Source organism: Oncorhynchus mykiss, chromosome 19, assembly GCF_057628025.1.
Source record: "Oncorhynchus mykiss isolate SJ-2025 chromosome 19, ASM5762802v1, whole genome shotgun sequence".
In the NCBI taxonomy this organism is placed as follows: Eukaryota; Metazoa; Chordata; class Actinopteri; order Salmoniformes; family Salmonidae; genus Oncorhynchus; species Oncorhynchus mykiss.
The window spans coordinates 47477821-47492277 of record NC_143040.1 but is presented as its reverse complement, the minus strand read 5'-3'; the positions used below and the strand labels follow the sequence as shown (position 1 = coordinate 47492277).

The following is a 14457-nucleotide window of genomic DNA, read 5'->3' as shown; positions in this document are numbered from 1 at the left end:
AAGGAAATGCTTGTTATATGAAACAAATCTACATGTTTTTTGAATGGGTTGCTCCAATTTCCTGCAATAAGGCTTAATATATTCACAGTAGCAATTATTCACTGATGGAAGGATCCTAACTAGAGATACATGCACACGTATTGGATCAGGACAACTTGACAGCTGACTTATCCCAGACTAGTTTGATCAAGGCCTCAATTTACCAGCACACAATCTAATAGTTTGATCATAGCTTTTTACAGTTAATTTCGAGAAGCAATCCACGTGAGTAGCATGTAACATGTCTATACTGATCACAGCACAACAATTCCACATTGTCTACGTATCATACGTTATACAGAATTCCCAACCCATTAAACCATGACTGAGCACGACCGCAGAACATTTTCACTGCACTTCCACTGCAAATCTACACAGGCAGTAATATCCAGTCAACCCCACCTCACATCCTTACATGTAAGGAGCACAATAGTGTTATTCTATTAAGACAGAACCTCTGCCCCTCATACATTAAACTTGAACATCTCAAGACACTCTCATAGTAGAATCGTATGTAGACAGAGTTTGGTCATCTTTAGTGGTGCTACTGTATGTTCGTGTTGAATTTCTAACAGTGCAATTAGCTACCTAATTAGTGAATGCTACATGCTGACCAGATCGGACACGTAGCATGCGCGAGCGTCGCAATTCAATTATTGCACCCACACTGCTCGCGCGCGCCAACGAGCGTCTGCGATGCCAAGGGCTAAAATAGAACTCCTTTCTATTTCTGACGCAGATCGCCCTGAAAGTCCTGCCTCTCCCATCTCCTCATTGGTTTATAGAAGCAGGTACCCACGTGCCATCTCCTCATTGGTTATACCCAAGTCGGTAATTGAAAGACAAACTGCTTTGCCGGTCGTCGTGGTAATACTATGAAAGTTTAGATGTCGATCACCATATAAGTTCAAAGATGAAAAAGCCTGGAAGGAGGAGAGATGACTAGAAACGATTCGGTTGGCCGTTTTATTTGTGGATTAATTGTCGGAGTAGAGGACCTTGTGCATTTCAGGTAAAATAACAACTCAATGTTTATATCCCATGACAAATTAGTTTGCAACAACAAGCTAGCTAAATAGGACAAATTAGCTAGCAAGTGCAAGCTAACTAGACAAATTGCCATACATGTTTAATGCTTTTTGACCTGTCCCCAAATTATGATGAGAGAAACTATTTCTCTCTCATCATTACTCAATGCCTAGGTTTACCTCCAATGTACTCTCTTCCTACCATACCTTTGTCTGTACATTATTCCTTGAATCTATGCTATCGTATCCAAAAACCTGATCCTTTTACTCTCTGTTCCGAACATGCTAGATGGCCAGTTCTTATAGCCTTTAGCCGTACCCTTATCCTACTTCTCCTCTGGTGATGTAGAGGTTAATCCAGGACCTGCAGTGCCTAGCTCCACTCCTACTCCCCAGGTGCTCTCATTTGTTGACTTCTGTAACCGTAAAAGCCTTGGTTTCATGCATGTTAACATTAGAAGCCTACACCCTAAGTTTGCTTTATTCACTGCTTTAGCACATTCTGCCAACCCGGTTGTCTTAGCCGTGTCTGAATCCTGGCTTAGAAAAACCACCAAAAACCCTGAAATTTCCATCCCTAACTATAACATTTTCCTACAAGATAGAACTGCCAAAGGGGGCGGAGTTGCAATCTGCAATCTCAGAAAATAGTTATGTCTTACTATCCAGGTCTGTACCAAAACAATTTGAGCTTCTACTTCTAAAAATTCACCTTTCCAGAAAAAAGTCTCTCACTGTTGCCGCTTGCTATAGACCACCCTCTGCCCCCAGCTGTGCCCTGGACACCATATGCGAATTGATTTCCCCCATCTATCTTATGAGCTCGTGCTGCTAGGTGACCTAAACTGGGACATGCTTAACACCCCGAAAGGTTGCAAGATCGAATCCCTGAGCCGACAAGGTACAAATCTGTCGTTCTGCCCCTGAACAAGGCAGTTAACCCACTGTTCCTAGGCCGTCATTGAAAATAAGAATTTGTTCTTAACTGACTTGCCTAGTTAAAAAAAGGTTTTAAAAACTGCCTTCCTATAATCTAAGCTTGATGCCCACAATCTCACACAAATTATCAATGAAACTACCAGGTACAACACCAAATCGGTAAACACGGGCACCCTCATAGATATCATCCTAACTAACTCGCCCTCCAAATACACCTCTGCTATTTTCAAGATCTCAGCAATCACTGCCTCATTGCCTACATCCGTAATGGGTCTGCGGTCAAACGGCCACCCCTCATCACTGTCAAACACTCCCTAAAACACTTCAGCAAACAGGTCTTTCTAATCGACCTGGCCGGGGTATCCTGGAATGCCATTGACCTCATCCCGTCAGTAGAGGATGCCTGGTTATTCTTTAAAAGTGTCTTCCTCAACATCTTAAATAAGCATGCTCCGTTCAAAACATTTTGAACCAGGAATAGATATAGCCCTTGGTTCACTCCAGACCTGTCTGCCCTTGATCAGCACAAAAACATCCTGTGGCGTACTGCATTAGCATCGAATATCCCCCATGATACGCAACTTTTCAGGGAAGTTAGGAACCAATATACACAGGCAGTTAGGAAAGCAAAGGCTAACTTTTTCAAACAGAAATTTGCATCCTGTAGTACAAACTCAAAAAAATCCTGGGACACTGTAAAGTCCATGGAGAATAAGAGCACTTCCTCCCAGCTGCCCACTGCACTGAGGCTAGGAAACACTGTCACTACCGATAAATCCACAATAATTGAGAATTTCAATAAGCATTTTTCTACGGCTGGCCATGCTTTCCACCTGGCTACCTCTACCCCGGTCTACAGCTCTGCGCTCCCCACAGCAATTCACCCAAACCTTCCCCACTTCTCCTTCACCCAAATCCAGATCGCTGATCTGGACCCCTACAAATCAGCCGGTCTAGACAATCTGGACCCTCTCGTTCTAAAATAATCTGACGAAATAGTTGCAACACCTAATACTAGCCTGTTCAACCTCTCTTTTGTATCGTCTGAAATTCCCATAGATTGGAAAGCTGCCGCAGTCATTCCCCTCTTCAAAGGGGGAGACCAAATAGACCCAAACTGCTACAGACCTATATCTATTCTACCCTGCCTTTCTAGGGTCTTCGAAAGCCAAGTTAACAAACAGATTACCGACCATTTCGAATCTCACCGTACCTTCTCCGCTATGCAATCTGGTTTCAGAGCTGGTCATGGGTGCATCTCAGTCACGCTCAAGGTCCTAAACAATATCATGACCGCCATCGATAAGCGGCATTACTGTGCAGCCGTATTCATCGACCTGGCTAGGGCTTTCGACTCTGTCAATCACAACATTCTTATCGGCAGACTCAACAGTCTTGGTTTCTCAAATGATTGCCTTGATTGGTTCACCAACTACTTCTCCGATAGAGTTCAGTATGTCAAATCGGAGGGCTTGTTGTCCGGACCTCTGGCAGTCTCTATGGGGGTGCCACAGGGTTCAATTCTCGGGCCGACTCTCTTCTCTGTATACATCAATGATGTCGCTCTCGCTGCTGGTGATTCTTTGATCCACCTCTACGCAGATGACACCATTCTGTATACCTCTGGCCCTTCTTTGGACACTGTGTTAACTAACCTCCAGATGAGCTTCAATGCTATACAACTCTCCTTCCGTGGCCTCCAACTGCTCTTAAATTCAAGTAAAACTAAATGCATGTTCTTCAACCGTTCGCTGCCCGCTCCTGCCCGCCCGTCCAGTATCACTACTCTGGACGGTTCTGACTTAGAATATGTGGACAACTACAAATACCTAGGTGTCTGGTTAGACTGTAAACTCTCCTTCCAGACTCACATTAAACATCTCCAATCCAAAATTAAATCTAGAATCGGCTTCCTATTTCGCAACAAAGCATCCTTCACTCATGCTTCACTCATGCTGCCAAAGCTCATGCTACCCTCGTAAAACTGACCATCCAACCGATCCTCGACTTCGGCGATGTCATTTACAAAATAGCCTCCAACACTCTACTCAACAAATTGGATGCAGTCTATCACAGTGCCATCCGTTTTGTTACCAAAGCCCCATATACTACCCACCACTGCAACCTGTATGCTCTAGTTGGCTGGCACTCGCTTCATACTCGTCGCCAAACCCACTGGCTCCAGGTCATCTACAAGTCTCTGCTAGGTAAAGCCCCGCCTTATCTCAGCTCACTGGTCACCATAGCAGCACCTACCCATAGCACGCGCTCCAGAAGGTATATCTCACTTGTCACCCCCAAAGCCAATTCTTCCTTTGGCTGCCTCTCCTTCCAGTTCTCTGCTGCCAATGACTGGAACGAACTGCAAAAATCTCTGAAGCTGGAGACTCTTACCTCCCTCACTAGCTTTAAGCACCAGCTGTCAGAGCAGCTCACAGATCACTGCACCTGTACATAGTTCATCTGTAAATAGCCCATCCAATCTACCTCATCCCCATACTGTATTTATTTATTTGTATTGCTCCTTTGCACCCCAGTATCTCTACTTGCACATTCATTTTCTGCACACCCTAACATTCCAGTGTTTAATTGCTATATTGTAATTACTTCGCCACCATGGCCTATTTATTGCCTTACCTCTCTCATCCTACTTAATTTGCACACACTGTATATATATCTTTCTACTGTATTTTTGACTGTATGTTTTTTTATTCCATGTGTAACTCTGTGTTGATGTATGTGTCGAACAGCTTTGTTTTTATCTTGGCCAGGTGTCAGTTGCAAATGAGAACTCTCAAGTAGCCTACCTGGTTAAATAAAGGAGAAATAAAAATAAATAAATAAATACATATATATATGGCTCAGAGTAGCACTATTGTCTCGCACGGACAAGGGGGCTCACCATGGAGTAGGGCGGGTTGCCATGGAGATCACCCGCCTTGCCTGCCCATGGGTGGGCCCGCTCAGCCCGAACCTGATGAGACACGAGTCATTTCATTACATTCTGGCATTGAACTGTCAATCAAATAGTACTCAATCAAGCATTTAATTGTCAATTACGGGCTGCCCTGTCAATACCACTGGATCAGGGAGGTAATTTCATTACATGAAAGCGTAATCAACATCAGTTATAACATCAGCTCGGAATCAAAAACTGCAGACGTGGAATCACAAGGCATGACATACAAGTAACATTTAGCCAAAGAAAAAAGGCAATGTTTTAGAAATACAAGCACTGATAAACTTATATCTTACACCAAGAACAGACTGAGACAAGACTGGGCTAGCTGCTTCACATGCCGATCATGTATATATTCATACCACATCTACTAAAGTGAACATCATGTCAAATCAATAATAATTTTCTTTTCATTATGACATTTGTAATCTATGCCCTAACCGATAAATTGCTTTTCAAAAGTTGCCTAAGTATCCATTGATATTACTGCCAGTCTTTAGCAGGGATGACCGGACCCTTAAGTGAGGTTATTCATAACAATCAGTTGGTCCAACACATTGGTTCAGGGTGAGGTGAGTTACCCCAACATCAAATCGGAGTGCAGCTGCACGAGACCCGATGGTAATGCCTGTGGTAAATTTGGTTTGACTTTGAATATCCCTATGGGGCTAGTTAGGGACCATCTGTAAATTACACAAAGTACATGTTCAAATTCCAATAGCTCCAAATTTCAATGTCTTAACCACCCCCCCAGGACTGAGTTTGGGAAACCCTGTCTTAAAATACCAAATCTAAAATAAGTCAAAATCAGCCGTCCTTAAAAAAATGTTTGCCTTCTGCCCCTCTAGAGCAGTTGAATATTCCAGGCACTGGGTGTCACTAAGGACGCTGAGAGGCATATCCACCACTTCACTGAGACTTCTTAGTCACTACACTCACAACAACATAACATGACAAGACACAATGTCTGAGTTTCATCACCAGTCAATGCCAATACTCATGGAGATCAAAAGATATAAACACATCAATAGTTTGTGAAAACAAAATCTAAGAAATCATGACATCAAACACAAAAGGTCAATTGAAGTTTGCCTGTGACAGGTTCAATGAAAGAGTTTGTAGTCCCTACTATTGTCTCGGTTCGATTCTGCTGCGCTACTTCTTTCAACAACTTCTGAGGTTTTTACATGTTACAGAAGAACATTGACTCTTGCTTGCCCATTGACTAAGTGCGTGTTTGACTCAGATGTGACTGGATCACATTACTCAAACAAAATGAAAGGGTATAAAGCCAGCAACGGTCATCTGTCTATCTCTCTCCGTCATCAAGAAAGTTTGCCCACGTCTTTGCTCCCTGTCCCCTCTGTCACCCTGCCACTTCCAGAAAGAGGGAGTGGTAAAGTGAGTGGAACCCAATCTGTATGGCAGGTCATGAAAGCAGCACACAGGCTTGATGAGGAGGGAGGCAGTGCTATGGTGCTGTCTGGTCACTGATAGTCAACTGTTTATTACAAATGTGCAAACTCTCTGGACTGTACTAAGCCTCTTCTATGGCTATCCAATTTATCAGGCTTGTCCTACAGAGTGTCCTTCAACCCTGGTCCTACAGGACTTTGTTTCTGCCCAGGACTAACACACCTGATTCAACTAATCATCAACCTCTTAATCAGTTGAATCAACAGAGATCAAAAGTGATCAATGTAGAAACAGAAGTATGAACAAACTTTAATATAAGAAATGGTTGCAAAATACCACCATTCAACCCCAATCACAGCTCTGCGAAACACTGACTTGCTGCCAATGCTCAACATTGAACAGAAAAACTTTAGCAGTTTAGAATAATGATATTATTTTAATACAAAAGCTTGTTTCCTTCAGTTAGTAAGAAGTGAAAAGTAGGGGCGAGCAGGGGGAATCCGATACCTTGGGCAGAAACCAGAGTAGGTCACAGTACACCATAATAAAAGTCTCATTGAGTGGGCCCTCCTTCACTCTCCTAGCCCAGACTTTCTCCCACTGCTCCGATTTCATTTCCCCCTACCTTCCTTGATATGTGATCCTGTGCAGACGCTCAGGTTTCAGTTTTTACAGCTTAGGCAGCCTATTGCTGTATACATTCCTTTCTCCCCTGCTCTTACCCTGCACTATCCCCTATTCCACCAAGTATCTCCTTGATTACTTACTGTGGCTTATTTTACCATGGTGCACATTAAAGCAGCACAAGATGAAGGAAACACTGTCAGACTTAGATTTTCTGAGGTATGATCTCTCACAAGGGCACATTGTGTGGTGTTTTTTTCTTTCTTTCTTTTTCAAGCAGACGAGAGACAGAGACGAGGGAGAAAAGAAAGAACAAAAAGTTAAAATGTTTAAAGTAGCAAACAGGCCTTCAGTTTATGGTTAAGGGAGAGAGTTAAACTGTATTATGTTTGGCAGAGAATGTTTAAGATAGTGGCTTTTGAGATAAATACTGTATCTTATGGAAACATGGAACTTGGGCTACTTTTTCATCTGTATCCGCTAGTCTTATTAGTCTTTGTTTAGCAGTAACAATTTTGTCACACTGTGACATACATTGCCTTCAGAAAGTATTCACACCCCCTTGACTTTTTCCACATTGTGTTGTGTTACAGTGTGAATTTAAATGTATTACATTGAAATTTTGTGACACTGGCCTATACACAATACCCCATAATGTCAAAATTGAATTATATATAGTGTACCAGTCGAAAGTGTTGATGGGGCTACTCATTTAACGTTTTTTCTTTATTTTTTACTATTTTCTACACCGTAGAATAATATTGAAGACATCAAAACTATGAAATAACACATATGGAATCATGTAGTAACCATATTTTAGATTCTTCAAAGTAGCCACCCTTTGCCTTGATGACAGCTTTGCAAACTCTTGGCATTATCTTAACCAGCTTCACCTGGAATGCTTTTCCAACAGTCTTGACGGAGTTCCCACATATGCTGAGCACTTGTTGGCTGCTTTTCCTTCACTCTGTGGTCCAACTCATCCCAAACCATTTCAATTGGGTTGAGGTCAGGGGATTGTGGAGGCCAGGTCATCTGATGCAGCACTCCATCACTCTCCTTCTTGGTCAAATAGCCCTTACACAGCCTGAAGGTGTTGGATCATTGTACTGTTGAAAAACAAATGATAGTCCCACTAAGTTCAAACCAGATGAGATGGCGTATTGCTGCAGAATGCTCTGGTAGCCATGCTGGTGAAGTGTGCATTCAATTCTAAATAAATCACAGACAATGTCACCAGCAAAGCGCCCCCACACCATCACACCTCCTCCTCCTTGCGTCATAGTGGGAACCACACATGCAGAGATCATCCATTCACCTACTCTGCATCTCACAGTGGTTGGAACCAAAAATCTCAAATTTGGATTCATCAGACCAAAGGACAGATTTCCACCGATCTCATGTCCATTGCTTGTGTCTCTTGGCCCAAGCAAGTCTATTCTTATTATTGGTTTGCTTTAGTAGTGGTTCCTTTGCAGCAATTCGACCATGAAGGCCTGATTCATGCAGTCTCCTTGGAACAGTTGATTTTGAGATGTGTCTGTTACTGGAACTCTGTGAAGCATTTATTTGGGCTGAAATTTCTGAGGCTGATAACTCTAATGAACTTATCCTCTGCAGCAGAGGTAACTCTGTGTCTTCCTTTCCTGTGGCGATCCTCATGAGAGCCAGTTTAATCATTGCGCTTTATGGTTTTTGCGACTGCACTTGAATAAACTTTCAAAGTGCTTGAAATGTTCCGCATTGACTGACGTTGATGTCTTAAAGTAATGATGGGACTGTTATTTCTCTTTGCTTATTTGAGCTGTTCTTTACATAATATGGACTTAACTTTTAACAAGGCACACCTGTTCATTGAAATACCTCATGAAGCTGGTTGAGAGAATGCCAAGAGTATGCAAAGCTATCATCAAGGCAAAGGGTAGCTACTTTGAAGAATCTCAAATATAAAATAAATACAAATTGTTTAACACTTTTTTGGTTACTACATGATTCCATATGTGTTATTCCATATTGTTGATGTCTTCACTATTATTCTACAATGTAGAAAATAGTACAAAATAAACAAAAACCCTTGAATAAATGAGTAGCTGTGTCCAGACTTTTGACTGGTACTGTATACAGTATATATAGATATATATTTTTTAAATTAAATAATAAAACATGAAAAGATGAAATGTCTTGAGTCAATAAGTATTCAGCCCCTTCGTTACGGCAAGCCGGAATAAGTTCAGGAGTAAAAATGTGCTTAACAAGCCACATAATAAGTTGCATGGACTCACTCTGTGTGCAGTAATAGTGTTTAACATGATATTTGAATAACTACCTCATCTCTGTACCCCACACATACAATTATCTGTAAGGTTCCTCAATCGAGCAGTGAATTTCAAACACAGATTCGACCACAAAGACCAGTGAGGTTTTCCGATGCCTCGCAAGAAGGGCACCTATTGGTAGAAAATTTAAAAACAGACATTGAATATCCCTTTGAGCATGTTGAAGTTATTCATTACACTTTGGATGGTGTATTATTTTTATTTCACCTTTATTTAACCAGGTAGGCCAGTTGAGAACAAGTTCTCATTCACAACTGCGACCTGGCCAATATAAAGCAAAGCAATGCAACAAAAACAACAACACAGAGTTACACATGGGTTAAACAAACCGTAGAAAAATGCTTATTGAGATTCTCGATTATTGTGGATTTATCGGTGGTGACAGTGTTTCCTAGCTTCAGTGCAGTGGGCAGCTGGGAGGAGGTGCTCTTATTCTCTATGGACTTGACAGTGTCCCAAAGTTTTGGGGAATTAGTGCTACAGGATGCAAATTTCTGTTTGAAAAACCTAGCCTTTGCTTTCCTAACTGACTGTGTATATTGGTTCCTGACTTCCCTGAAAAGTTGCATATCGTGGGGGCTATTCAATGCTAATGCAGTACGCCACAGGATGTTTTTGTGCTAGTCAAGAGCAGTCAAGTCTGGAGTGAACCAAGGGCTATATCTGTTCTTAGTTCTACATTTTTTGAACACTTATTTAAGATGGAGAGGAAAGCACTTTTAAAGAACAACTAGGCATCCTCTACTGACGGGATGAGGTCAATATCCTTCCAGGATACCCAGGCCAGGTCGAGTAGAAAGGCATGCTCGCTGAAGTGTTTTAGGGAGTGTTTAACCTTGATGAGGGGTGGTCGTTTGACCGCGGGCCCATTACGGACGCAGGCAATGAGGAAGTGATCACTGAGATCCTGGTTGAAGACAGCAGAGGTCTATTTAGAGGGCAAGTTGGTCAGAATGATATCTATGAAGGTGCCCATGTTTACCGATTTAGGGTTGTACCTGGTAGGTTCCTTGATAATTTGTGTGAGATTGAGGGCATCTAGTTTAGATTGTAAGACGGACGGGGTGTTAAGCATATCCCAGTTTGGGTCACCTAACAGTACGAACTCTGAAGATAGATGGGGGGCAAACAATTAACATTTGGTGTCCAGGGCACAGCTGGGGGCTGAGGGGGGTCTATAACAAGCGGCAACAGTGAGAGACTTATTTCTGGAAAGGAAATACTGTTCCTAGGCCGTCATTGAAAATAAGAATTTGTTCTTAACTGACTTGCCTAGTTAAATAAAGGTAAAATTAAAAAAATACATTAAAAAATAAATAGGCCATAGTGGCAAAATAATTACAATTTAGCATTGACACTGGAGTGAAAGATGTGCAGATGATAATGTGCAAGTAGAGATACTGGGGTGCAAAAGAGCAACAACAACAAAAATAACAATATAGGGATGAGGTAGTTGGGTGGGCTATTTACAGATGGGCTGTGTACAGGTACAGTGATCGGTAAGCTGCTCGGACAGCTGATGCTTAAAGTTAGTGCTGGAGATATAAGTCTCCAGCTTCAGTGATTTTTGCAATTCGTTCCAGTCATTGGCAGCAGAGAACTGGAAGGAAAGGCAGCCAAAGGAGGTGTTGGCTTTGGGGATGACCAGTGAAATATAACTGCTGGAGCGCGTGGGTGTTGCTATGGTGACCAGTGAGCTGAGATAAGGCGGGGCTTTACCTAGCAAAGACTTAGAGATGACCTGAAGCCAGTGGGTTTGGCGACGAATATGTAGTGAAAGCCAGCCAAAGAGGGCATACAGGTCGCAGTGGTGGGTAGTATATGAGGCTTTGGTGACAAAACGAATGGCACTGTGATAGACTACATTCAATTTGCTGAGTAGAGTGAGTAGAGTGTATCAATACATCCAGTCACTACAAAGGTACGGGTGTCCATCCTAACTCAATTTCCAGAGCGGAAAGAAACCTCTCAGGGATTTTACCATGAGGCCAATGTTGACTTTAAAACAGTTACAGAGTTTATTGGCTGTGACGGAAGAAAACAGAGGATGGATCAACAACGTTGTAGTTACTCCACAATACTAACCTAAATGACAGAGTGAAAAGAAGAAACTCTGCACAGGATAAAAATATTCCAAAACATGCATCCTGTTTGCAATAAGGCACTAAAGTTAAACTGCCAAAGAAGGTGGCAAAGAAATAAACGTTAAGTCCTGAATACAAAGTGTTATGTTTGGGGCAAATCCAACATAACACATCACTGAGTACCACTTTTCATATTTTCAAGCTTGGTGGTGGCTGCATCATGTTATGTGTGCGCTTGTCATCGGCAAGGACTAAGGAGTTTTTTAGGATAAAAATAATCTAAGCACAGGCAAAATCCAAGAGGAAAACCTGGTTCAGTGTACTTTCCAACGGACACTGGGAGACAAATTCACCTTTCAGCAAGACAAAAACCTAAAACACAAGGCCAAATATACACTGGAATTTCTTACCTAGTTTTGACTTAAATCAGCTTGAAAGTCTATGGCAAGACTTGAAAATGGCTGTCCAGTAATGATCAACAACCAACTTTCAGAGCTTTACGAATTTTTTAAAGAATGCAAATATTGTACAATCAAGGTGTACAAAGCCCTTAGAGACTTACCCAGAAAGACTCACAGCTGTAATTGCTGCCAAAGGTGATTCTAACGTGTATTGACTCTGGTGTATAAATACTTACGTAAATTAGATATTTCTGTATTTAATTTTCAATACATTTTCTAAAAACAGATTTCCACTTTGTCATTATTGCATTGTGTGTAGGAGGGTGAGATAATTAATTTTGAATTCAAGCTGTAACACAACAAAATGTGGAATAAGTCAAGGGGTATGAATACTTTCTGAATGCACTGTAAATGGCATACAAAATAAAAATCCATGAACACTTTCATTTAGTACCAGGTGCAAAGTTTAAACCTTGTTTTTCCAGATGGAATTACTGCCTCTCAGTCAGCATAAAGCCAATTGTAATTGTGGCCCCATAAGAGTCTTGATGGTCAGGAACAGCTTGTTGACACTACAGGACATCCTATAGCCACAAACGGGCTAGGAATGCTATTGGATCAGTCTCTAATTCTATTGCCACTTGATAATCACTTATCTGTTAAGGCTGACATAGAACTGGAATTCACAGTAGTAAGTGAAAGATGTACATTGTACTTGATGTAGATTTTTGCTGTTTTCTGGCTACCATCAGCTCTGAATTGGAACTGTGTTCTTCAATGTTGAAGGATTATCAGTTAATCTTATATTTGGTTGTACGGAGACATCCAGAATTCTCTACATATGCTGATAATTATACTGTAGATGTGGCACCAGGCTGACATAGAACTGGAATTCACAGTAGTAAGTGAAAGATGTACATTGTACTTGATGTAGACTTTTGCTGTTTTCTGGCTACCATCAGCTCTGAATTGGAACTGTGTTATTCAATGCTGAAGGATAATCAGTTAATCTTATATTTGGTTGTACGGAGACATCCAGAATTCTCTACATATGCTGATAATTATACTGTAGATGTGGCACCTTACACACTTTAAACTAAGCTAATTGCTTTAAACTAAGCTCATTGATGAGGAGATGGAACAGAAGGATATGGCAGCTTTGCTCTGAGTAGTTTTTTTACAACTGATGTAAGTCAGTCACTTCAGAGAATGAATATGACGATTGAGTCATTTTCCCAACAGTGCAGACAACTTTGTCTGTCTGACACTATGAAATTAATTAAACACTTGGACAGCATTTCATAATTTGATTGATGGAGACAAAGAAACAAAATCAAATCCACAGAATACCATTATGTGCTTGTCAAAATAATTCCCATTTAGAATGCTTGTTGGTCCATTGTCTCCCACTGGGCACACAACAGTTGAATTGACGTTGTTCTCACGTAATTTACGTTGATATGCCACTCATTTTGTAGAAATTAAAATGAATCAATAAATAAATATGGCATCTTAAATGCAATAGGGATGAATGTAGCACGCATGAGACCAATATTCAAATCCAAATATTGTATGTAGCATGCCTCCACACAATTCACAGCAAGAGAAAAAGGGGTGTTTCTCTGAAACCCAGTACACACACCTCTTAGACGAGAAGAGACATGATGCACACCAAAACGTCTGTAGGCTTTTCTGACAATCTTTGTTCATAATTCCTCTAAATCAATATATACAAAATAAAACCCACACTCTAACAATAAGCCTATATCTGAATATGCGTTGGGAATTATTCTGTATTGGAAATTATTTTTCTCAACCCAGGCATAGAATGTGTACAAACAATGAACACATGATGAAACCCTGAGACAAAGCAGCGATAGGTTCCCTGCATGCCATGCCCTCTTCACGTTTTTTCCCACAATGTACGACAATTCCATCACAGCATGAAAATCTATCTTACTGTTAAATATTTAGATCAATACATGGCATGCATGAGTGTACCATTAGGTAGGCTTATAATGTATGCAGAACAGTATAACGCACGATAAACAATGTGATCTTGTCCGGCGTCTGTAGACACACATCTGGAAGCACACCTCTAGCGCTTCGGCTCGTCCACAGCTGGAAAGGACAGATGTCGTTTGGCTTGAGTTCACGATGCCGTCTAGAGACGATGTCTAGCGTTAATAATTTGCAGTAAGTCAATTTCCTTTCATTGATCAAGATAGTCTCCCCGCGATGTTTTATTTTAAATGCGTAGGCTACGCTCAGTGTTGTTTCTGCGGGAGTAGCGGTAGTAATAGTATAGTGGCACTGTTGACGCCTTGACTGACGCACTGGATTTACCATTTACTTCAATGGAACCATGTGGGCCAAGGAAAACCACACAAATTACTATAATGGGGTCCTAATTCTCCAGAATATGTTTTCCCATTCATTGCCAAAAAGTAAATGTGGGCTACTGGTAGGCCTATGTGGAACAACAAAGACGGTGTAGCCTAGCCTAGACATTCTACCCTATCCATTTTTATTCAACCTGCTGTGGACTATGAATGGGTTTAATTAATTCCCAAAAATGTATATGACATTGAACTTATTCGCTATTCATCCAATAAATTGCATCAATGAATC

At 41.3% G+C, this 14457-nt stretch overlaps 2 protein-coding genes across 9 annotated transcripts in view; one reads left to right on the top strand and one right to left on the bottom strand.

Annotated features, from left to right (window-relative positions):
* The window catches only part of sobpa (sine oculis binding protein homolog (Drosophila) a), a 36401-nt gene that overhangs the window by 21488 nt on the left and 456 nt on the right, over positions 1–14457 (bottom strand). For 5 of the 8 annotated variants that reach the window (XM_021574126.3, XM_021574132.3, XM_021574128.3 and 2 more), the window contains exon 2: positions 4909–4980. The exons of the other annotated variants lie outside the window; for them this stretch is intronic. In XM_021574126.3, coding sequence (XP_021429801.1) covers positions 4909–4980 — 72 coding nt within the window. The remainder of the gene's footprint in view (positions 1–4908; positions 4981–14457) is intronic. 8 annotated transcript variants of the gene reach the window in all.
* The window catches only part of LOC110497775 (all trans-polyprenyl-diphosphate synthase PDSS2), a 59286-nt gene continuing 58522 nt past the window's right edge, over positions 13694–14457 (top strand). Inside the window, exon 1 of the mRNA XM_021574135.3 lies at positions 13694–14022. Within this exon, the coding sequence (XP_021429810.2) occupies positions 13961–14022 (62 nt within the window). The 5' untranslated portion in view covers positions 13694–13960. The remainder of the gene's footprint in view (positions 14023–14457) is intronic.